Source organism: Tamandua tetradactyla, chromosome 25, assembly GCF_023851605.1.
Source record: "Tamandua tetradactyla isolate mTamTet1 chromosome 25, mTamTet1.pri, whole genome shotgun sequence".
Taxonomy (NCBI): Eukaryota; Metazoa; Chordata; class Mammalia; order Pilosa; family Myrmecophagidae; genus Tamandua; species Tamandua tetradactyla.
The window spans coordinates 43,258,619-43,283,600 of record NC_135351.1 but is presented as its reverse complement, the minus strand read 5'-3'; the positions used below and the strand labels follow the sequence as shown (position 1 = coordinate 43,283,600).

The window sequence follows — 24,982 nt, the reverse complement described above, 5'->3', positions numbered from 1 at the left end:
GTCACCTTCTACCTCATAAAAGGAGGAAATTCCACGCCTCTAAGTGCTTTGTGCCTCTACCAGGTACTGTGAGTAGGATCTTTCAGCAAAGGAATAATTCTGCACCTGGTGTGTGCTGGTTATGCATGGGGAAAACGGCACAAATCTATGAATGCATGTTGCATGGGTGTCGGCTTCCTGGATTTGATGTCGGTCTATAGTGACAGAGGAGCAGTCTGGGGGAACCTGGGAAAGGATACATCAGATCTCTGTACTACTGCTGCAACTTTCTCTGAATCTCTAATTATCTCAACATAAAAAGTTAAAAGACAAAATCCAAGGATTGGCAAACTATGACCCCCAGCGGGTCAAATCTGGGGCTGCATGATTTTATATTATAAATAAAGTTTTACTGGAACACAGCACCACTCATTCGTTTACACAAAGTCTAGGCTTTCTCACTTCAACCGAGGAGCTGCGTGGTTGTGACGGAGACCATGTGCCTGCCAAACTGAAAAGACTAGTAAGTAAAGGTTGCCTACGCCTCAATAAAAAGATATTTAAAATCACTTACAGTAGAGTAACATGAAATTTTAATGATACATGAACACCATAAATATAAATATCCAAAAAACTATAAATATGACATGTAAATATTAAGTATAGATGCTAGAAGGACACACAGAGAAATATTAAATGATTATGCCTGAGTAGTAAGAGGCAGAGGACAGACGCAGGCACCCAGCTTCTGAGCAGATCTCTGCGGATGCGGGTGCCAACAGTGGTGACTTGTGTGTCCTAGGACTCACTTGCCATCACCCGGCTCCCTGACTGCTCCAGGGGGACAGCCGAGGGCCCACTCAGCTCACCTCCTCCTGGGAGCCTTCCTCCATGATAGCAGATGCTACCCTCACAGAGCCAGGTTGTGCTTACTTCTCAGTTGTGCAAACTTAACTAGCTAGTGTTAACGCAGGTGGTTAAAAGAAAAAAGAGGATCACCAGGAAAGGATGGGTAGTACCCAATTCCCCTGAAGGAAAAAGTGAAATGAGATGGCATGGACCCACTGGTGGCTCCTATACACTATTTCTCAACTCAAATACTGGGTACTTACTTGCTTTTATTGTTCTTATAAATGCTTACTTTTTAATACATCCTCCTTTAAATGTCACAAAATAAGGCCAAAAAAAATATTTAAAGGCCTTTTGCTCCCTTACTCCTGACCTATGGTAGGGACCACCCAGCTTCATAAAGCATACAAAGAAGCCACACAGCAGCACTGAAGGTGCTGTGAGCTGAGGCGGCTGAGAAGGCGACTGATGACATCACAGTGAAGACGCGGACAGAATGCACTCAGGTACTCTGCAATGAGCATCAGTAATTTCTGAGTTTGACTTGTCAGAGAACAGTTCTAAAACACTGGAAAGGTGGTTTTTAAGCCATTCATGCACAAGTACTTAAACAGAACAGATTTCCTCAACTTATAAGACAAATTCTTTCAGGCCTCTGGGATCCCTTAGGCCTCTTCCTCTTGCTAGCCTCATGAGCCTAGGTCACCACTGGTTCGTCCAAGTTGAAGTAATTCTTTCCCACCCATCCGTTTGTCCATATACTGCTTAGAGACTGCGTGCCATGTGCCAGGCACTCTTCTAGATGGAGGATGAACTCCCCATCCCAGCAGAATTTCTCCCCCAAGAAGAGAATGAAAAACAAGATGCATGCCAGACACCAACAGGTGCTACAGAGAAGGTTAAAGTGGGAAAGGAGGATAGAGTGCAGGGGAGGGGTGCACATGCTCTTAAAAACAGATGTTCAGGGAAAAGCATGCAGGGCAGGTGACACTTGAACCAGACTTACCTTGCTGCTCCCGGATGGGGTGGGGACAGCAAGTGCCAAGACCTTGTCACAAGTGTTACTTAGCAGGGATCTGGGCACACACCCTACCCTAGACCCCGAGTTCCTTCAAGGCAAAGCCCTCCTATCTTGGACTCCCCAAATTCAGCACAGAGCTTACACCAAGTTCTCATCCACTGGTCACAGGTAACTAAAATATTGGCCAACATGCTAAAAAAACTGACAGAATTTGTTTTTCTAAAGCAAAACTGAGATCTTATGTTTGGAGGATAAACCATCAGCCTAAACCACAAGATGCTTCACCACGACGTGGACCTCAGCCACATTCTCTTAACAGCAGAATAGACGAGGTGCTGATTTAAACCGTTTGGGTCACGTGCAGTGAAACTGGAAGCCCTAAAATGGGATCTGAATAGCACCAGGACAAAGTAACCTCCAGTGTCTTAGATTCTTGCTAGTCTTGAGAACCTCCATTGAAATGGCTGGCAAAATCAAATGCGATGCTTTCAGATTTCATACATTCATTCCCCATACTAAGGTAAAGCACTATCTGAGCCTCTGCTTCCACAGGTCTCCAGTTTTTCACTTTGGTAAGCAGAGGCTCTTCAGCCAAGCATACCTAATACTGCGGATTTTGACAACACTCTCAGAAATCCTTCAGTAATTTACTTAGAATTGATAACATGCTAGAAAAAACACCCACCAACTTTGGAAAAGCCATAATTAAGTGAATTACAAAGATAAACACACTCTACCATCACGGAGATAAAACAGGCTCACCTGCCAAGAAGGGAACAGCCCCTGCCCTGCTGCTCCCCACTCGGACCACTGACACACACCCCTGGGCTTTGCAGAAGAGCCCAGGACATCCCAAGTGGTTGCCCGATGGGCCCCAGCCCACCAAATAATCAATAACTGTGATGTAGCCGCAATCTGCACCTTGAGTAAAAAACACTCACCAAAATCACAGTACATGATTTTACTTCTATGTGCTTTTAATCAAGTATGAATGGTCGCAAACATCAAATATACTGAAAAGACAAACTGAAGCTGGAATTTCTGATTTTGAGCTAGGTAATTACTATAGTGATTGAGGGTTTCTGGATTATTTCTTCTATTTCGTTTCCTGCCTTCATTGCCCCCAAACCCCAACAGCGAGTCACTCAGTAACACGTTGCTAGCAGGGGAGGCTTCCCAGGAAAGCACCTATCCCTCATGAGGATAAACTCAGCCTTTCAGAATTGGGCCACTGGGCGAGTGGAAATGAACCCTCTTAATTCCTAATAAGGGGTGGAGAGGTTTCAAGAAATATCTGAGAGCATCTGAAAAGATAAGTGGAAGAAGCATACAAATATATGAAGAATACACCAGTTCAGTTCAAGTTATGAGGATACTTTAATTTATTCAAACATTGCATATTCATGGAGCCATTTTTTTCTTTTAAAGCAAATCTTAGATTATAACATTAAGTTTAAAAATATGACAATATTTACAAGATAGCTGGCAGAGAAAACTCACTGGTACAAAAATAGACACGGTACTGCCTTCTCGGTATCTGTCAGTGAATACAGCAGAGCGTATGTTGTCTCTGAAGCAGCCAGCTCATCAGTGAACAGAACCAAGGTCCTTACACGGAGCCCACCTTCTCCCACGAGCCCGTCACAGCTTCAGGCCCTCGACGTTTCTCTTCAAGTTCAGCAGCTCCTTTTCCTGCCTTCTCTTTTCCAGTTTGAAGGCTAATTTGTTAGCTTTCTTCTCCACTCTCCGCTCCTGTACAAGGGGAGACTCCTGTTATTCCAACCTTCAGACGGGTGCACACTCCTCACGGCTCATACACCGAGTCCACCCTTCCCCAGCTCTCTGACCCACACTCCATCTCACCTTGCGCCCTTCCCTGATAGCCTGCTTCCGGGCTCTTCTCTCGTCTGTGCTCTCGTGTTTAGAACGTGGTTGGGTTGACGCCTTAGGTAGATCACTGCCATTTATCATCTGCATTCGTTCCACCTGCTTTGCTGTGGGACCTTTCTCAGGTAAGACATTAAGAGGTATCCCTGTTTTAGAAGATATTCGGATATGTTTGGGCTGAAATAAAGGTAAAATGGCATTATGATTACTTCCTGCTCCTATTTAAAAGGACGGCTCCCTAACACACACACCAACGCCACTTTCCTAACAGTGCTGCTGCCCCCAAGTGTATAGCTGCTGTGAGGACAGCGTGTGCACGCCCTTCTCCATCTCCACCCCGGGGTACAGCTGCCGTGAGGATGGTGTGTGCACGCCCTTCTCCATCCCACCCCGGGGTATAGCTGCTGTGAGGACAGCGTGTGCACGCCCTTCTCCATCTCCACCCCGGGGTACAGCTGCCGTGAGGACAGCGTGTGCACGCCCTTCTCCATCCCACCCCGGGGTACAGCTGCCGTGAGGATGGTGTGTGTGCACGCCCTTCTCCATCCCACCCCGGGGTATAGCTGCTGTGAGGACAGCGTGTGCACGCCCTTCTCCATCTCCACCCCGGGGTACAGCTGTTGTGAGGACAGCGTGCGCACGCCCTTCTCCATCCCACCCCGGGGTACAGCTGCCGTGAGGACGGCGGTGCACGCCCTTCTCCATCTCCACCCCGGGGTACAGCTGCCGTGAGGACAGCGTGTGCACGCCCTTCTCCATCCCACCCCGGGGTACAGCTGCCGTGAGGACGGCGTGTGCACACTGAGTCCACACTGTGTACTCTGAACAGCCTGAACAGCAGGACTCACTTTTGGTGGATGCTGGATGAGCTGTGGGTGGTTATATAAATTTGAGTATGTACCTAAACATAAAAAGAAACACACACCATTATGCACAGATAAACACACTCTAAGCTGGCAAGTCTTAGCCGCGTTCCTCCTGCACCCTCTGTGGGTTCCTCGGGTGGGCAGTGGCAGTGACAGCCCTCGGGGTGGGGGGTGGGCTCAGTTCCCAGGAGGTGGGTGGGTGCTGGGCAGTGCTGAGCGGCAGGGGCACTGATCTTAAAAACCTTTCAAATCAATCCATTTATGCTCAAAATGAGAAAATACAGTTTTCAGGGTTCAAAATAATGCACAAGTCCTTCCTATCAACACCTTTAAATCATTTATGACTCAGTCAAAAGATCACTCTTTCCAAATCATTTTCAAAAATTCCCTAAAAACCCAACTTCAACTAAGATGCTGAAGACCACTTTAAAGGAAATGGACGTCCTTGCAGGTACTCACTACAGATGGATTCGCAGTCCCACTCCTCTCTGGCTGCTTCCAGCATGACACTAACGGTCTTGTCCGTCTCTGACTTGAGCTTGTTCACGGGCAGGTCCTGGCCCTCCGGGGGCTCCAGCATACTCAGCTTCACACAACTTTTGGTTGAGTTTTTAAAAACGAAGACAGGGGAGAAGGGGCATTATTATACCATCTGTAACGAAGCCTGCATGCTGCAACACTTTTAAAACCCATCTCAGGAGCTCTGGGCACCTCCTGTCAGCTGTTACTCTGCCCAGCCCAGCCTGCCTCTTTGCAAAGCTATAACATGTTACACAAGATGCTGGCTTCCAAAAAAAAAATAACAAAAAACAAAACATGAGCCTAATCTTTTCTCCAAAGTATTCAGAGTTAAAGAGGTAGGTCCGTGCCCTCTGGGGGTGGGGTACACATGTATGAGTGGCAGCACCTCATATCGGACCTTTCCGGCAGTTCAACAGCTCACTTGTTTCTCTCTGGGAAGAGTCAACTTGACATGGATGCAGATTTGCCAAATATTTGGCTGGTCAGTTCTGTTAATCTAGCTGGAGTTTTCTATAAGCCATATATATATCTGCTTCTCAGAACACCTTGCATTTCAGGAAAACAAAAAAAAACAACGTGCCAAGGTGTGAAGGTAGTTTCACACTGCCACGGAGTTAATGCCTTGAGGGAGCACAGCTTCTGTCTGGGGTGACAGGAAAATCCTGGCAATGCACAGCGGTGACTGTAGGATGGCATGGGAAGGGAGCACAGCTTCTGTCTGGGGTGACAGGAAAATCCTGGTAATGCACAGCGGTGACTGTAGGATGGCATGGGAAGGGAGCACAGCTTCTGTCTGGGGTGACGGGAAAATCCTAGCAATGCACGGTGGTGACTGTAGGATGGCATAGGAAGGGAGCACAGCTTCTGTCTGGGGTGACAGGAAAGTCCTGGCAATGTATGGCGGTGATGGTAGGATGGCATGGGAAGGTAACTGACACCACTGAACTGTTTACTTGAAAGTGGTTCGAGTGGGACATCTTATATGTCACCACAGCAAACACTTCTTTTAAAGACTGCCATGGAGAGACTCCGAGCTGCCCTGACCCTCTGGCTGGAACGTGTCTGTGCACCACCCACCACCCCAGTTACTCCACAGGACCCTTCCCACTGTGACACGGCAGAGCAAGCAGCTCTCAGGGCCTTTTCTGCTCACTACCATCAGCTCCACAACAGAATCCCAAAAAGTGGGAAAATCCATGAGCTCTGCAAAGCCAAAGTCTGCAGAAAATTCTATCATTTTTGTGACATGGCTTCTGAAATATGGACTCTATGAAATAAAACCAAGCATCCAAGAAAGGAAAGAGGAACGGTACTTCTCTGCTTTCTCCTTGTAGTAGTCCTCCAGCACCTCCTGTAACCGACAGCTGTCCACCTGGATGCAACCCTCCAGCTCTGCACTATCCAGGGCACCGATCTCATCGTCGTCATACTGCTCGTAAAACTGAGTGCCAGCAGAAACGCACGGAAAACAGATGTGCTCGTTACGACTCTGCCATTGCCGTGGAAATGGTACTTGCACATGACTTTATTCTTACACATGATTTCAGCGGCACCAAAAGTTCCTACCTGCCGCTGAAACCTCACAGGTATACACACCATAACAGCACGAGGTGGGGGAAACCCTGCCCAGCACTTTCAGGCTTATGTGAGACTGGAAACAGGCAATTATCCTTTTCAGTCTGGGGAACCAAATGCTAGACAGAACAGATCCTTTCCTAGGTAGAACATTCTAGACACTTTCAAAGTGTGAGATCTTTATGTGGGATTCCCATGCCAGGAACCATTCAGTCGCCTGTTCACTGAACAAGGTGAACTCCTCCTGTGTGCTAGGCATCACTTTAGGGCTTGGGATCTAACAGGAGAAAAACCATGCAAAACTCCCACCCTCAAGAGCTTACATTCCACTTGAAGACCACTCTCTAGACAATACAGAGAATAAACAAGCACTAGATGCTGTCATGTGCCCAAGTGCTACAGGGCAGGCTGAACCTGTATGGACAGACAGTGGGATGAGGTGCTGCCTGCTAACCCTGAACTAGCCAATCTGTAGAGCCCAAGGACATTACAATTTAGCCTTTTTAAGCACCAAAATGCTTTCTTTTCTGTTCTTACAATCCAGCTGTGAGAAACTAAGATTTGCTGGCGTCAACATGAAAGGTCTTGATTTAGGACCACACCTTTTCAAACCTCTCATCGTGCAGCGTCAGCTGCTCATTTCTCCTCATGACTGAGGAGGTCATAGAATACTCTGTGAAGCGGCTCTTCGTTTCCTCTTCCCAGAAGAAGCGACCCTCCGCTGCCCCACCCGGGCCTCCTGGGGCGGACAGGCCGTCCTCGTCTGACAGCAGGCCTTCTGAGTCACACTCAGCCTTTCCATGTCTTTCCTCCACACTGCCCTCATCTTCCCACTCGCTGCCGTCGTCAGCCTCAGACGTCCTAAAGTCAGAGTCATCGATCAACTGTTAGAAACCAGAAACACTCGACACACGTAGCACCGGAGGGCACACCGGGCAGGGCTCTCGTTGAGGCAGAGCAGCAGTGCTGCCAGGCCAACCTGGAACTAGCAGGCAGGACAGCTGGACAGGAACCCCTCCTGGAGGGCTGGCAAAGGCCTCCACCTCACCTTTTCAATGTCCAGCCATAATACTCTAAGACCACCACCCCAAAGAGGAAGCTCTGAACAAACCACACGCACTGCACACCCATGGCCTCATCCTCTCCTGGGGGCTGATTGGCCTGAAGGATAAAATCATCTTCAAGTAGATTATCGGGGTCATCAAAGTCAAAGTCATCATCAAGAGCTGCCACAATGTCAGGGTCGAAATCCAGTCGAGGGCCTGGAAGGAAAACAAAAACTGAGCAAAATTCCCCAAACAGCATGATTCATTTCCTTAACTAGCATAATCTGAACACTATTGTGTCATACTCTATTTAGGTACCAAGGATAAAGAAATAAAAGCTGTCAGTCAATCTAGTGAGGAAAAGACAGAGAAAAGAGAACTGCAATGAATACGAATTTTTAAAAAACTTCCCCTTTACAATACCCACAGGTAAAAACACCCTCCCATTACATATCTGCAACACTAAATTTTGTCTATTCAGCAAATTTCAAACCTTTCACATGCAGTAATAAACCAGGCTTTAAATTCACAAGTAACACAAGAGAAGTATTTGTATACTGTTAAACTTCCAGCTTTGTTTCAGGATGAGATTTTAATAAATCCCAGCTCTTTTCTTCAGCTGTTTTTCCTTCTGCAAAAATATTAGTGTCCAAGAAAAACATCCTCTCAAGTATAAATCTGTGATTGGACATGGATCCAAGGACCCTTTCCACAGGGCCAATGCTTAACACTCTGGACCTGCTACTCAAAGCATCCCCCCACTCCAGGGCTGAGTGTGTGCTCACACCCCCTCCTTCTAGGCTCACGAGCACTTACAGGCCCCTCACTTGTAGGCTACCTGCTCTTATACCCCTCTCCTAGGCTGACCATGTGCTCTTACAGCCCCCTCCATCTCGGCTGACTGTACGCACCTACAGCCCCCTCCATCTAGGCTGACCGTGCCCACTGACAGCCCCCTCCTTCCAGGTTGTGTGCAATCACACCACTTCACCCCAACCACCATCACATGGCTGTACATGTACAAGCACACCTCATTCTACTATGCTTCATGGACACTGCCTTTTTTTACAAATGAAGATTTGTGGCAATCCACATCAAGCAACTATTGGTGCAATTTTCCCAACAGCATATGCTTGCTTTGTGCTGTGTACTATTCGAATTCAGTTTCTAAATGTTTTTCTCAGACATAAATGCTATTGAACCTTAACAGACTATAGCCCAGTGTAAACTGAACTCTCACAGGCACTGACTCGCCTTACTATACTGCTGACCAGTGGTAGTGTGGAACTGAGTCCGCAGTCTCTCTGAGGCAGACCTGTCCAGGCCCTAGGTTCCTGTCCAGCCTCCTCTCTTACACTCTGTCCTCCCTCTGCCCTCCTCCTCCTACCTGTACAACTTTCACTTCAAGGATAAACTTCAACCTGAGCTCCTCAAGGAAGCCTTGTCCAACTCCCTCAGTCCCCTGTAATTATCCACCTGCGCTGCCGCCCTAACTTCTGACTGTCTACCTTCTCAACTAGCGGTAAATCCTCTCAGGGCAGGAATGATGTGCTACTCTCATTAATTTATTTATTTTTGACATGGGCAGGCTCCAGGAATCAAACCCAGGTCTCTGGCATGGCAGGCCAGAACTCTGCCTGCTGAGCCACCACTGCCCGCCACGTTATTCTGTTTTAACCCAATAAAAAATAAAAGTTACCAGATGGGCCAAAGGTGGCTCAGCAGGCAGAGTTCTCGCCTGCCATGCCAAAGACCAGGGTTCGATTCCCAGTGCCTGCCCATGCAAAAAAATAAAACAAAACAAAATAAAGAAATAAAAGTTACCTACACAGACAAAACTCAAACATCTGCAGAATCAATGAACTAACGCTACACAGCAATTTTACTTGACAGCTAAGGTAACTAAGAATATCCACAGAAATGTTTGTTCAAGCATATGATGTTGATGCACCCCCCCACTCCCCACAAATTGTATTATGATCATATTTCAATGTATATATAGGTGGTAAAATGGACTTTTATAAATCTAGAACCTACAGCAATCTGGAGAGAAACTATGAAAGCCAAAAGGGAGAGAATTTTCAAAGCTGCACTAAGATGAGAAAATCCAGACAGAAAGTAGATGAGAGAGGAGCAGGGGTGGGGGGCAGGGAGTGGGGTGTGTCTGCTTTGTCGGTACTGACTTTGTCTCGGGTCATGAAAGTTTGGTAATGGATGGTGGTAATGGCAGCACGGTACTGTGAACGTAATTACATTACATTACATTACTTTAATGCCACTGAAGTGTATACTTGAAAGTAGTTAAGATGGGAAACTTTATAATATGTACATATTACCAGAATAAAAATTGTGAAGAAAACCATAAAACTGTACAACACAAAGAATGAATCCTAATGTAAACCATGGACTTTAGTTAATAAATGCTATATTATGTTACCACAAGAGAAAACAAAAGATCACACAATGGATAAGTAAGTTTAGTTAGATACCATCGTTTCCCTTCTCAGCGGGTGAGGGAGAAGGTTAAAGATCCCAACAGATTATCCACTTTCCTCTCCAAGTGGGAATTGTGAGGACTGATAATAGCAATAAAAAGGACACTGACATGCTCAGGCTCTAATGACCCCTACTCTGAACTCCAATGAACTCCAGATTCAGCTCACTGTTTCAACACTCCGTCATTACCATGCATTTCCTTTAGTAAAACATAGCTCCAACCACTTGCAAAGTCAAAGACAGTACACACCTGAAACAGGAGCTGCTTTATTTAACAATCCAACATCTTCCTCAAACTCTGATGCAAACACTGATGAAGGCAACTTAATTCCGCTGCTCTTGAAAAAGGAATTGCACAATGGTTAGAGTTATTTAGAAACACTCTGAACTACTTTCTGCATTCTTTCTCCAGTCATATATCTAAAGCACCTTTCCTACAAATTTACCAGAGCTTTCTCCAGGACATTAGCCCCTTTACTCCACCGACCTCATGGACTGTCAGCATGTTTTAGCTAGGAACAGGAACTAGGAAAGGTTCAATCGTTTGCCTGCCTGAGACTGGTCAAGGAAGGTTCTGGAACTCACTTCCAGATGTCCTTCCTCCCCTCTCCTGAAGCTTCAAAATAACGTGAATCTTCTCACTCTCAAACCAGAGACAAAGCCAATCTCAAGCAATGGTACAGCCTTCCTCAGAATCGGCTCTCTGAAATCCTAGGGTAGTCATGGGTCATTTCTCACAGCCTCTCTGTCCCTGTGAAACCTCCTGCGTACACCGACTTCACTCCACTGCCTGGGGGGTTGCAACAGCTGCTTGGGTGGTTGACATCTAACCCAGCCTGCATACCAGGACCAAAGGAAAGGTCTTTAATATCATTACCATGTGACTGCTGGGATTTACAACAGTGTTTGATTTTTCACTCCATATCTGAGCTCATTTCCAAAGCCTTCTATAACCAAGGCCTACTCTACGTATCCAAACTTGTTACTCAACAAATGACCTCCATGTAAATGAAGCCAAGTTCCTCACTGCCACGTAAAAACGAGACTCTCTGTGCCAGACACTGGGCCAGCCATAGGCTCCACAGGGCATAGGTTTCCCCACGGCACAGCCCACCTCCACCTGGGCTCCCCACAGCTTCTTTCTCTGTGAGGTCCCTTCCACTCTGAGAACACCCACCCACTAGTGGCCCACCAGGCTCCCACCCTCCTGCAGAGGCCGCTGTGCTTACTGTGAATGAACTCTCCCTGATCTTCTCACCTTTGGCGCTACGCACACATGTGCTAACAGGCATTCTGACCGGTCCCAAGTGGCCCCTCAAGCAAATGACTAAGGGCACGAGGGCTGAAACCAAGTGCTCCCTGCTGGCCCTCCCACCCTGCCTGCCTCAGCAGGGAGGGAGGCAGGGAGTGGGGAGGTCTATTTTCACGGCTGATGTACAGAAATGCTAAACCGTGAGGCTGAGGGGAGCAGGAATGAAGGCTGTCTGCAGCAGGGCTCCCACCTGCAAGCTGTCAGGCTTCTAAACTAGTTTCTCAGCAGCATAAACAAACAAGGGGAAAGATTTGTGTTTTTGCTAGAGTCCATTTTTTTTTAAAGGTTCTCTCGGCAATGATTTAACCTTAGAATTTGGGTAACAAAGGGGAGGGGCTTGTGCTCAGATTTATCTTTTTAGACATTTTTCAAACCTTGAGAAATAGTCATAAATCATAAACACGATTAGAGTTTAGATAATCATTACCTTTACCCAAATGAATTAAGAATTAAAAGCTAGTTTTGTACTAGTCAAGATAATCCAGCCAGAGTGTTCAGACGTTATTAAAACTTCTCCCTTAGTAAGATAAAGAAGCTAAGCAGCTATCCCCACAACCCCCACCCCCTGTCCAAGAAGGAAGTGGTCTGAGCACCCTCCTCCTACAGTGTGGCAGTATTGGGGAAGAGGATGGAAACAGGCGTCAGCTTGGCTGTAAGTCTGGGCTTCCACAGGAGGCCAAGGCTTAGTTAGCCAGCACGGTCTGGAGTGGAGCAGCAGCAGCTCTTATTCCTGAGACTTAATCCTGTGATTCTCCGTAAGCCACAGCTGTGTACTGGGCAGCCATGGCCACCTCCCAACTGACAGGAAGAGTACCTAGACTTTGTCAGGATTAGAAAATGAGAAGTTGGGAAATTTCTCTTCCCTTTTGTTTACAGACCCAACATCTATCTTTTCTTAAGTGATAGGGAAACTAAGTTTATATCCCTTGAAACATGGGAATTCTAACAGACTGCTTATGAGTAAAATAAACTACAGAAGTCTTTCTACAAAAAAACAGTGTATAAAATAAACTTTCTACATAGAAATGTACTCTATATGAAATAAAAAATGAGAAGGCAACAAAGGCATGCAATGTGGATGTTCTTAAGAGGGAGAAAAATGGAACTTTAATTAGTAGCAACAATTTCACAGAAATACAAGCTCTCTTAAGCACTTATTGAAAAGTGCCACTCAGCATGACCATGTCAATCCAACTAAGGCGTTTACTTTTCATACCTGCCACCAGAGAACAGTTGGATGCACACACGCACGCAACTATAACAAGGAGCATGGCCTCACTTTTTGTCTTCACACTGTCACCATGTCTAATCCCAAATATTTAAAATCCAACCAAGTTATGATTTTAAAATGGTGGTTTCGTCCCCCCCCCCCGCCCCCAGTCCCCCATCACAGCTGAATTGCTGAAATGCCTTACTGGAATTACTAAAACATCTTCTTCCTCATCTCTCCCGCTGTGTGCACCAAAGCTGTCTGTGGGAATAAGCTCCGTGGGACCAGATGGCTCCTTTAGGTGCTGTAGGTAGTCATAGTTGTCATCAAAAAACACACCATACTTCCTCTGCTCTGCTCGCCTTTCTTCCTCATTTACCTTGGATGACAAACCACACGGAATTAGGGCCCTGTGGCAATTAGATTCAGTTGTCAACTTGGCCAGGTAAAAGCACATGGTTCTGCTGTTGTGGCCATGAGCCAATGGTACGTGAACCTCATCTGTTTCTGATTACATCTGCAGTCGGCTAAGAGGCGTGCCTGCTGCAATGAATGATGTTTGACTTAATTAGCTGGTGTTTAAATGAGAAACTCAACGTGGCACAGCCCAAGCAGCTCAGCATACCTCATCTCAGCACTTGCAGCTCAGCCCAGGCCTTTGGAGATGCAAAAAAGAAATCACCCCGGGGAAAGATGTTGGAACCCAGAGGCCTGGAGAGAAGGCCAGCAGAGTTTGCCTGTGCCTTCCCATGTAAGAAAGAACCTCAGCTGAAAGTTAGCTGCCTTTCCTGTAGAGAACTAACAAAATAAATCCCCTTTTATCAAAAGCCAATCCATCTCTGGTGTGTTGCATTCCGGCAGCTAGCAAACTAGAATGGTCCCCTTCCCAGGATAAGGCATAGAAACCTTAGGTGGCACAACTTTCTCAACAGGAGGCATATGGCACATAAGTCTGTTAGCTGAAAGTAGAAAAATAAATTTTGATAAACTCAGGAAATACAGAGCTTCTAAATCAGAAGTGACCCAGCGAAGTCCCTACATATTTAAAGGAAATGAAGACAACTCTTCCTTTGACTAGATGTCGCTGTGCAACAATTAAAGCCGCAAAAATATACACACTTTATGTTTTATTATGTACTTGGAAGAGGAGACTAGAGTCCTGAAGGACATGTCAAATTTCTTTTATTTACAAGCAAAGAAACTTCTCAAAATACAATCCAAATTGGCTTTTCTGAAAACCATGGTCCGAGTTACCCAACACTCCGTCACACTACCTACACTTAACGAGTGTACTGTGACTAACAATCAAATTAGCCTTCTTCAGGTTCCCCGTGCATTTTCTGAAGATTTTTACAACTCATGGCCAGGTGGCAAAATGAAATTAATGATTATGAAATGGTATTATTTTAGGGAAGCAAAGATGGAGCTTAAGATGATGCCCTAAATAACACCTTGCATCAGCTGATGGTTTAATAAATATTTCCCATTACTTTGTAAGATTTGCTCATTTAAACTTCTCAAGTACGTTTGATCCTTCCAAGCAAAATAAATATTCATGATGTCAAAAACCACCACATTTACTGAAAATTAATTCACAGATTTTGTTTTCCAGAGGATCACACTTGCCTAAGAATAGTGGCTATTATTAAAACTATCAACAGAACATCTCCTCTACATAATCACTGGCTCACAACTGAACTTACCTTCTGTGTAGGCAACAGAACCCTCTGGGGAGCAGTCTCATCAGCTGCTAAAGGATCTCTTTGGCTCCGGTGGACCAAGTGAAAAGACACAGCTTTCTTCTTCTCTATGAAGGGCTTTTTCTTCCTGTGAGGCTTTAAAGGAACAAAATCAGAACAGGTGATCAAAACAGAACCAAAACACAGCAAACAGTACCTGTGCAAGAATCTCCAAACTACGTAAGTGAAGCTCAACACCTTTTCATATCTATGTTTATAAGGGCAACGAGCACCAGCTATAGTCTACAGAATCTACTTCTCTTCCCTCAACAAACATTTTTTGAGCACCTATCCCGGGCCAGACCTTATCTAGGCACTGGGAATACTCCAGCGGACAAGTGAGACAAAGTTCCTGTTTTTTACAGCAGGAAAACAGCTGTAGACTGCAGCAAGCAAAGGAACAAGAAAATAATTTCCGATAAAGAAAAAATACGGTGATGTGCGAATGACTGAAGAGTTACTGGATGCTCAGGGCAGACCTGAGATAGGCTGAGCTAGAATGACGAGTCTGTCACGACACAATCAGGAGAACGTGTAACAACTACTAAACAAAACCATAAAGTAAGGTCTGGTAAGATTCATCTTCCTTAACCACATTCTTATTTTGCTACTCAACCTTGACTTTCTAACCAAAATCACCGGCCCAGGTGAGCAAGCGGCCTTGAAGGAGGGCCAGCCCTAGATTCTACCGCAAGTTCCTTTCCCTGGAGCAAAGCGAATCCCTCTCTGCCCCACCCACGAAGCACAGGACGGCGTGTCTGTGTCCTGGGTCAGAGGTTTTGGTCAACCTAAGAGGCGCGGGGTGCAGGCCATTCAGGGTGAGGGTGACTTCTCTTCGGCCGTCTCCCTGAAGCGCCACGTGCCTGTGACACCCGCGCCGCGGCCCAGGGCACTGAAGACCCCGTGTCCGGCCACAGGCGCCGAGACAACGGGGGCTCGCTTACCATACTGCAGCCGCGCGGCGCTCACCCCAGCCAGGGCGGCCGCCACACTCCCGGCGTCCCGGAGACAACACGCTACGTTCCCGGCTGCCAGGCCCAGTGGACCTCCGTGTTAGAGGCGCGGCCACGCCGGAACCCCCAGCCTGTACGTCAGGCCGTGCGCCCGGAAACGGCCAATCACCGAGGAGCTGATGGGTCGCTCCGGAAGTGACGCCAGCACCGACGTAATGATCGCGAGAACGACTGGGAACAGGGCCTCTTCCCGGAGGAGCGAACCCACGCGAGGTTTCAGGTTGCCCTAACAACGGAGGACGCCGGGCCGATTTCCTCCTTAGGCGCGCCGGGCAACCTCTGGTGTTTCAAGGACGGCGTTCAGATGCCCCCGTTGACTGTGGGAGGCATGTGAACTAGCAGGATGCACTCAGGGACTCTGGTGTGTACACGCCCTGACTCGTGAAGTAGAAATTTGTGTTTATTCTCTTCCGATTCGTCCCTGGCATGTTTTTAACTGACTTTACCAGTTGGCAGTCAGCATCCCCTCCGAGGAAGAGCTAAGGCGAGCAGGGCGCGCTCTCAGCGCCCTTGTTGGGCCGAAGAGGGCGGTGAATGCGCTCTAAGTTTTATCAGCAGACCTCATTCAGTGTGCGCTTCCCTCCCCACGTCTCATCGTCCCAGTGTCTCGGTTTTCCTGGCCTCTGCCTTCATGTCCCCCGCGTTAGCACTATAGCTGTGCGTGGAACATCTGGGACCATTTATGCATGCTTTGTATTAAAATGTTTGCATTTCTTAAAAACTGGAATATGATGGAACCTGACCTATTAGCGGTGCAAGTCTAACTTAAATGACATAACTAATTTTATTCTTTTAAAGTTGAGAGGTATAAAAATATTTTTATGTTTATAAATACTAGATGCTTAAGAAAACTTGACTTACTACCTTTACAAATATGATATATAGATTTTAAAGTGTTGTTAAAATGCTTGCTACAGTTGTATTTGGGCATTTGACATGCCTACAAAGAAAATCAAATCTATTAAATTTGTATATGCTGTTTAATGTTTTAAAGAAACTATAATGCAGTAGCTGGAGAAGCCATTTGGGTCATTTCTGGAAGAATGTGTAGTATGTAAATAAATAAATATCATAAGGGGAAGGGAAAGAAAAAGGAGCAATTTCAGCTGGGTGGAATGGCATAAAGAAAGCAGTAACGCTGGAACAGCTTTCAGTGGCTTTGGGGTCAGTGAATGACTCAGTTTGGCCAAGTCAGGACTAAAGGGGAGCAAGCAGAACCAGGTGTTTGGGCCACTGACTCACTTGCAGGGACAACCACTGCTGAAACCCCCAGCTCCAGACTGTTAGTCTTGGGGCCAGGCTAAAGTCCATCCAGGAGCAAAGCCTTGGGCAAACCAGCAGGGAAAATGCTAGTTCTCTCCTCCCTAGAAAGTTTACGTAACCATGAAAAGCTAGCATGCGCAGCTTCTGACCTTAGAATCCCTACAGATGGTGCCTGTTTTCAGCCAACAGGCAAATGTTCACCCAGTTGGGGTTCTTAGTCTCCGTCTAGAGTTTTCTGTGCTGCACTATCAGGGCCCACCCTTTAAAGGCCTCATCTAGCGAGTGACGGTGTGTGTAGGGGGCACAGTGACAGGAGGGCCTTCTTACTGTGCTTGGGCCTCTGGGGTCTGGCTGACGGGGGCAACAGCGGCCCCTTGACCCAGTCTGGGTCGAGTCCAGCCAGAAGTCAACCCAAATCAGTCAGATGTCCTCACCTGCCGGTTCTCACCTCCAATGGGTTTTTAAAGGCGATGCTGCAGGTAGAAGCTGGTTGGCCGGAGAAAAAGGAGGGGCACGGACCTTGGAGAAGGACTAATGTCTAAGGGCACACTGGAGGCCAACTTTCCAAACCTACTAAATATCCCTTTTTGGGGAGACGCCCAGTCTTCTACGTCTTCTGTCTAGAATACCATGCTGAAATGACTCTCCGGCTTCCCCCCATATCTGTGTCTCCCCTGAGCTGAGGGTGGATCACTTCCTATTTGCAGTCACTGTTGAGAACCAATTCCCTTTCTGCCCCAGATATGTTCCCAACCCCTCCTTGCTTGTCATACATTAAACAGTAAGCACAACGAGGAAGCTTGCTTATTTCCTCTTACTCCAAGGGACTTTTTGTTTAAGTTTTAAAATATGAATTACCATCTATTTTCAACACCCTGCAGTATTGATATTCCTTTGTTCTTCCTCATGCAGAAACATTTTCAAATTTGCGCATTTAGTCACTATCATTATACACTCTAGGCATCCCTAGATTATACCATCTCAGTCTTTATTGTCTATCTTTCCTTCTGATTTCATTAGTGCCCCCAGGCCTCCTCCCTCTGTCTTTCCCACATTCACCTTCTACAGTGCTCTAACATTATTGTATTACAGTTAGGTAGTATTGTGCTATCCGTTTCTGAATTCTTACAATCAGTCCTATTGCACAATCTGTATCCCTTCAGCTCCAATTACCCAATAACTACCCTATTTCTATCTCCTGATGGTCTCTGTTACCAACTGAAATTCTCCAAGTTCATTCACTAATGCAAAGGACTGTCTTTTATGTTTATGCATAATAACAGCAAATTATGTTTATGCATTATAATGTCCTTCCAAGTTTTTACAATACACTATAAACAGCTGTTAAAAGCAGCAAATCCTCAGAAAGCTGTTTTAAACAAGAAGGACAGATCATGAAGCCTTACTTACAGAGAACCTTAGAAGTGTGGTGCAGCTCAAATAGCAGGCAAGCAGGAAAGCTGTCTTCCTCTTGCTTTACCAGTGAGGACTCCAGGAGCTTTTGGTTAAAAAGAGGGAGCACTGTCTGAATGTGAAAGGAATGGGAGCAAACTAAAAGTGGGCATTTCCCAATGATTTTATTGAGGTAACTTTTCCCAACTTTATACATATATGCATTTATATATACTTAGGAAAGCTCAACGATGTTCTAAGGCACTTGGAATTGTGCACAGCAAAGTATCCCATGATATTACACAACTAAATAGAGTAACATTTGCTTTTTAAATAACACAAACACCAGTACAGAATAAAAAAAGATAATACATAGTCTTTCTTTCCGGTTACAATAGTGGAATACATATACATATGTGTGTATACTTGTAGATACTCATACCCACATATTTTATTACAGTACAGATCGAGAACAACCACAAAGAAAGAGAAACTGTCATGTGAGCCAGTGAATGGCTCCAGTTATTTACACACCAAGACAGCATGCTGTGAACACAAAGGGCTCGCTCCTGCGCCGGGAATCGGGAATCAGTCCATTTGATATATCACAGCTTGCTATTCTTATCACCTGAACCAAAGCTTGAAATAACAAAAGAAGGTATTCAGTTCTTTGCTTAAAAATTCCTAAAAACAGGAAAAAAAAAACCACTAGTTATGTATTTTTAGTAGATACTAAATCTGATGAAATCGGTGTAGAATGGTTTGATCACGTTGGCACATTTCTAAGACATGGAAGAAATACTTAAAAAATAAAAATAAAAGCCAGTGCCTGTATTTTAGGTGAAGGAAGTGGTTTGAGCCTAGATCCACTATGCTTTCTCCCGAATGCCAGCTGGCATTGCAGTGGAAACTGCTCAGGCTGGGGATGTGCTAAGCAAAATCGCAAGTGTCCAATATAACAAAGCATCCAGTAAGGCAAAAGCTCCCCACATTGGCAAGTGGCATGAATGTATTGCAATTTAACACACCATAAAATTGACCTGAGCTGGGATGGCACTCTGCCTCATTAACTTGCTTCACTATAGTCTTAAAAAACAAAACAAAGCAAAACAAAACAAAAACCTGCCACTTAAAAAGTTACAAATTCATAAGCACCATCAAAAATTCACAATACACCACCTTTATGGACTGTGAATTGCTCTGCCTTGGAAAAATACATTTAGAGGTTTTAACATTCAAAAAAATTATAGTGGCTAAATGAATTCCTTTCTGTTACCCACAATTCATGCAGACAATTCCAGGACATTTTTACCACTTGGTTTTGGCAATGAAAAGCAAGAGAAGGAACAGGTATGTGCACACATCTGTGGCTGGTAGCGATGATACGGTGACCACCTGTGACCACTGCTGGGTGGTGGAGGACATGCAGGTAGCCCAGGTAACCCACCTGTCCTTCATGGCACAGCAGCCACACATCTTACGGGCCAGGTAGGCAGTTCCAGGCCTTGCACTTGGCTCCAAGGCTTCTCAAGCAGGTCACAGGGGCTACCATGGAGGCTGTGGGCCGCCGCATCCAGCATGGAAGCTGACGGAGATGTCCACAGGCCCCGGTGTGCATGGACGGTTAGAGGTTGTGTCTGTAGGCTAAGCTGGACAGAAGTCTGCATGTCGCTGTCAAGACATGTGACTAAAGGGGTGGTGCTGAAGCAAAGCCATGAGGCCAAAACCAGAGTCAAGTGTGTGCTTTCTGTAGCCCCTCTTCCCTGAGCGTGCTCGGGGATGGGTCGCTGCCTCCAGGGTGGCCCGTCGCAGCTGCCTGGCTGCTGCCCAAGGAAGTGGCAAGGACAGCTGCCTTGGAGCAGAAGGTCAGGTCAAGAAACGAAGGGGGAAGGCCAGTTGGGGCTTGAGAAACACAGGGCAGTGAAAACGGTGTGTCCTCAATAGGCAGCAAAGGCTGGTGCAGGCGAGGTAGTCCCACCACCCTGGAAGGCGACTGGGCACCAGGAGGCTGCTGTGGGGGTCTGCAGTGACTGGGGATGCTCGTGGCACTCAGCCAGCAGGGCCCAGGACCATAAAGATCGTGGGGTACAGGCCAGTTCCCGTTCAGCAGGCCCTGCTCAGCAACACACACCTGTGGCAGCCCCCCGAGAAATGGGGCTCCACGGGGCCCTGCTCAATGCGTTGCTGTGTGAGCAGTGAGCCAAGCCAAAGGACATTTTTTGTGTGTGTGGTAAATCCCAGCACAGGCTAAAAATGACCCCCCTGTTTTTACAGGTTTGGCTGGAGGTGGGGACAGCTGCCACAGGGTCCTCTGCTACTTTGCCAGAAATCTTGCAACCTGCACGATGGGATTTCTTAAGTATGATGACACTGTCTTCAAATTAAGCCACGGTGGGCCAGCTTTCTTGAAATGCTAGTGGGGGCTTGTATCTTAAGCTCAGTGACTGCAAAAAGTAAAGGTGAAGCGACAAGGAGAGCACATCGGGTCCTCTCTCTTTGGGCCGCCCGTCCACCTGCCAGTTCTGCAGCCACGCCTGAGGCTCATCTCTGGAAGCCAGGCTGGGGCTGCCTGGGGTTGAGTTTGCTCTCACGAAGTCCAGCCCATCCGCTTCAGGATGCCTTTGTCCCCTGAGACACATGTTGGTTCTGGAGCTCGTTGTGCCTTGTCAAGTACAACAGCGAGAACTGTCCCACCACTGAATAGGGACAATAATCCACAGCGAAGACCAGCCAACTCCAGACGCCAGGAACCGTTATCTAAACAGCTCTGTAGTGCTTACAGCATACTCTCATGATGGGAAGAAATGAGCTCTTGTCTCACAGTATAAACTCCCATCAGCAAGGTTAGGCCTAACAATTCAGCCGGAATTTAGGAATACTTCATCTACCGTGCTGATGAGAAGGACCTAAAGCTACCTGGTGTGTAATAGTTTTGATTCCATATCACCTACTCTGAGAAAGATTTCTTACTCGGTATGACATTGACTACTGGGACCACATAAAAAGTAGTAACAGACTGAACAAATTTTTGACCAAGAAAGGGAAAAAAAAACAAAGCTTCTGCTATTAAGTGTGGACATGCTGCTATGTAGAAGGTAAGAATGCTGTTTCCTGTTGTGACTGCCATGTGTTAAAACTCTCATTTTTGAAAACTATGTCTGTCTGACTCCATTAAATAGAAATAAAATGCCTGTTCTGTGTTCCGTAGTGCAGCATGAAACCAGACTTTTCAGTATAAGCGATGCACTTCTTTAAGTGCCAATGCAATGCTGAATTAACTGCAGGGTGTGAAACCGGACTTTTGGGTTTTTAGGGACTCATCTCTCATTTTAAAGGTCTGGTGACTTTTGAGAGGTATATTCAACCCCTATACTTCCTAAAACATACTTTCAATTAAGGTTCCAAAGTTTCCACAAATAGAACACATTTCCTGACATTAGAAGAAAGGTAAGTAATCTACAACTATTAGGCAGAGAAAGGATATGGAGATGCCACCTGAAAGTCAGTTTCTCTGGGCAGTATCAGCGCATGAGATGCGTTTGCTTTTTCCTTCATTTAAAATGCCCAATTAAATTAAAATATCCAAATGCAATTAAAATACCCAAAATGAATCTCAGGGTATTACAGTTTTCATTTAAATCTTTTAAGGAATCAACATAACGATAAATGATGTCTAATATACCACAACGCAAAGAAATTTCACATCTTCCTTAAATTCATGCTCATCGCCAGAAAACTCATTTTGTTGGGCTTCAGTCCATTTAACACCTTCTTAACTGCCTTGATATTAATGCTCTTTTCCTCTATTTTGTTAAAAATAAAGGGCTCTTTTGTTTTTTTGCAATCTACCTCGTTCTTGCCTGTCGGGGGCCTCTGGAGCAGGACTTGTTTGCTTCCCTGATCGTATCCCGGGGACTCGGAGAGCCCTGCCAGCCTGCCGGGACACTTGAACCAGGAGAAACCCGGAGTTGTGTCACGACGGCCACAACAAAAGGATCCCGTGTGCACACACAGCTGCTTTCTGTCCCGAACCAGGGACAGGGACGGCTTGAGAAACACAGGTGACTATAGAAGTGTGGCCACGCTGAGCAGGCTAGTGCAGAGTTTCTGACTTTAAATTTTAATTATTAAAATAAAGCTTTATTTTGCAAACTACAGCTTAGCTCATAAGCCTTTAATTCTTTCTATAGCTTTTTATGTAAAGAATCATTCTAATGAAATAATTGGTGGTTCCAATTCCTTAAAGATTAGACTGGTTAAATATTATGAACTGTGGGTAGAAGCAAGTGGGCATATCAATCCAAGGAAAATAATGTACTGAGACCCCAGATAGTAAATTCTGTACTGGGTGCATCTGACTGTAGGAAATAAGAAATTGCATCAATACCACTGACTATATATAATGAGAAAAGCTTTTCAACCAGACAGAGACTTCCTATGACCCTCTCTGGAGTGAGAAAATGGTGATACTATCTTAGATTTGCCATTCACATAGAGGGTTTGTGAACAGAAATCAAAACAATTTGAGATTTTAAATATTAAATATTAAAAGAAACATTCCATGCTATTTTTCCAAGACACTAACACAACAATAAAATAATATAGGAAAAAGGATGGCTTTGGCCAAAAATTAAAGTTAATTTCTATGGCTGGCTTTTAACACTTTGAAATGGACCAAACCTCCGCATGCAAAACTCGGGCATACAAAAGACTTTTCTTAAAGCAAAAACATGTCTGCTGATGTTAAGGAAATGACATAATGGGTTTATGCTGTCAATACCCTTAAGTGGAGGCTACTTTTCTTAGTTAAAAATGGTCCTGGCCTTTTACAACAGGTCAGCTCGGCTAATTTTTTTTTTAACCAAAATCATCCAATTTCAAGTGGTTCTTCAAAATATCAACGAATGACAGGACATAAATTTATCCACTAGATTGAATGCTTATTTTGGGGCTAAAATTTAAAATTAAAATCTTACACATTATGAACCAGAAAATTCCAAGCCAATCTCTGAGAATAAACTAAATTGTCTTCAGATCTCGTCTTCTTGTACGGTTCAACGTGTCTTAATAAAAGGGGCACAAAACAAGTGAGAAAGAATAACTAAGTACCAGGTAGGAGTTCCATATACTGAAGCAAATAAAGGGCCGGTGCTGGCTGTGTGTGAGCGTACAGCAGGAGTTGTGCTGCGCCTGGGACTCTGTGGAAAAAGAGTGAGGAGGGCAGGAGAGCAGGCGGTGTGCAGGGTCCTGGCCAGTGGCTCAGAGGCAGCCCACCAGGGACAAATCCCACTCATTCTTTTGCATCCAAAGTCAAGACCACCCTCACGGACACAATCTGAAGACTCAAAGTACACGGTGTGGTTTTCCTCACACAACGTGGTGGAAATGTTCTGTGTTCTTTTACATCTCTGGGTATTTTCTGATGTATGTACTTCTTTATGTTTCAATAGCAGCAATTCAACTTAATGCAGCACTGAAAAATAAGTAGTTCTTTCCATTCCCACTCAGGACTGAGCATGCCAATACCTGGCTTAAGTTTTAACTTTGGATTTGGATTTTTAAAAAGGGCTGTGATTGTCAATATCCTCTCCTTCGGCTCAAGTGCGCTGGTCATTGCTTTGGAGATAACCAAGTAGAGAAAGGCCAAAAGATTTATTTCTAATGCTTGCTACAGTTTTTTTGTTTGTTTGTTTGTTTGTTTGTTTTGCATGGGCAGGCACCCGGAATCAAACCCGGGTCTCTGGCATGGTAGGCGAGAACTCTGCTGCTGAGCCACCATTGTACCACCTGCTTGCAACAGCTTCACAGGTCACATTTCCTGTGACTTTATCCCGAGTCCTGGCAGACTAGGAGAAGGCTGGTACACGAGGTGAGGGGTACAAAGAGATGCAGAGTGCGTGCAGCTGTGCTACTGAGAGCGTGCAACAAAATCGGGGTCTGCATTCCTGTTAGGACTCATAGGAGGCGCTTGCATTTAAGAAAAAAGATGCATGAGGACACTCAGGCTTATTTCTGGCCACCAGATGCACTGGCACAACATAAATTAATGGTATATATTGAACCCAAATAACGGTGAAGCAAGAATAGTCTTTTAGGATCAAGTCTCTAAGAAACCCATGTTGGGCGATCAGATCCCCAAATCTCTTAGGACATTCTCAGCTACCCACTGCCTACTCCAAAAATACATCTATGTTTCGATGTTCTCTTTTCTTCATTAACATAATGAAATACTTTGATTCTGATTTCCGACTCCCGCCCCTTCCCAGTGTCCAGCGAAAATCGCCCCTGCGCACTGTCCTTTGACCTGCACTAGAAAACGTGGCTGTCCAGTGGCAGGCAGCGGCACTGTCTTCCGCTCATCTTCCCGGAGGGACGCCCTGACGGAAACGACCCTCGTGACCACGTGTCCCTCACCCCGGCACACAGCTGGCCGGCAGGGGTGGGCGCACCCTTCCCTTGGCCCGTGGCCCCCCAAAGCCGAGCTGCCCCCCGCCGCCCCCCAAGGTAAACGGAAACACACACTTCCGCAGAGAAGCACGGCGGGCGTCGGGGAAGCGGCGCGGAGGCTCTCCGGATGCTCCCGAGGGCCACGCGTGGCCTAGGGACGGTGGAACCTGCAACAAGAGAGGACAGTGCTCAGGCCGCGGCAGGGCAGCCCGGCTCCACGCAGACCCGCCGGGCTCTGCCTCGGCGACACGGGTTACGGCCACCAGCGACCCCACAGAAGACAAGACAAGGCTGTAACGGCCCCGTGGGGAGCAGGGCATCCCCAGAGGAAAGCGGTCACAGCCACCCAGGCCCGGCCGGAGCTC

The 24,982-nt window shown here is 46.1% G+C and overlaps 2 protein-coding genes and 1 long non-coding RNA gene across 5 annotated transcripts in view; 1 reads left to right on the top strand and 2 right to left on the bottom strand.

The window, feature by feature from the left end:
• Window positions 1-3,183: 3,183 nt before the first annotated feature.
• Window positions 3,184-15,612, bottom strand: LTV1 (LTV1 ribosome biogenesis factor). 3 transcript variants are annotated; one of them, XR_013168569.1, is made up of 11 exons: window positions 15,447-15,612; window positions 14,467-14,598; window positions 12,969-13,142; window positions 10,492-10,579; window positions 7,820-7,961; window positions 7,302-7,560; window positions 6,438-6,565; window positions 5,062-5,198; window positions 4,585-4,637; window positions 3,713-3,882; window positions 3,184-3,601 (listed from the first exon to the last, which is right to left on the bottom strand). XR_013168569.1 is itself a non-coding variant. In XM_077143374.1 (11 exons), the coding sequence occupies exons 1-11, from the start codon at window positions 15,447-15,449 to the stop codon at window positions 3,491-3,493; spliced, it is 1,428 nt and encodes a 475-aa protein (XP_076999489.1). In that variant the 5' UTR covers window positions 15,450-15,610; the 3' UTR covers window positions 3,185-3,490. The 3 variants fall into 3 exon arrangements, 2 of the variants coding, with proteins under 2 accessions (XP_076999489.1, XP_076999490.1); XM_077143374.1 differs by having other exon boundaries at window positions 3,185-3,601; window positions 3,713-3,913; window positions 15,447-15,610; XM_077143375.1 differs by lacking the exons at window positions 10,492-10,579; window positions 14,467-14,598; window positions 15,447-15,612 and having other exon boundaries at window positions 3,185-3,601; window positions 3,713-3,913; window positions 12,969-13,083.
• LOC143668817 (uncharacterized) lies at window positions 14,692-22,181 on the top strand. The gene is made up of 3 exons (XR_013168570.1): window positions 14,692-15,876; window positions 20,445-21,265; window positions 22,053-22,181. It is a non-coding gene; the product is annotated as an uncharacterized LOC143668817 (long non-coding RNA).
• PHACTR2 (phosphatase and actin regulator 2) overlaps window positions 18,318-24,982 on the bottom strand; it is a 166,529-nt gene continuing 159,864 nt past the window's right edge. The window contains exon 13 of the mRNA XM_077143370.1: window positions 18,318-24,784. Within this exon, the coding sequence (XP_076999485.1) occupies window positions 24,769-24,784 (16 nt within the window). The 3' untranslated portion in view covers window positions 18,318-24,768. The remainder of the gene's footprint in view (window positions 24,785-24,982) is intronic.

Excerpts from the sequence above, each read along its gene's own strand:
- LTV1 (XM_077143374.1), bottom strand. Across the intron at positions 13,143-14,466 it reads TTCTGTTGCCTACACAGAAG|GTAAATGAGGAAGAAAGGCG; the intron begins GTAAGTTCAGTT and ends TTGTCATCCAAG. Across the intron at positions 3,602-3,712 it reads CTATCAGGGAAGGGCGCAAG|GAGCGGAGAGTGGAGAAGAA; the intron begins GTGAGATGGAGT and ends CCCCTTGTACAG.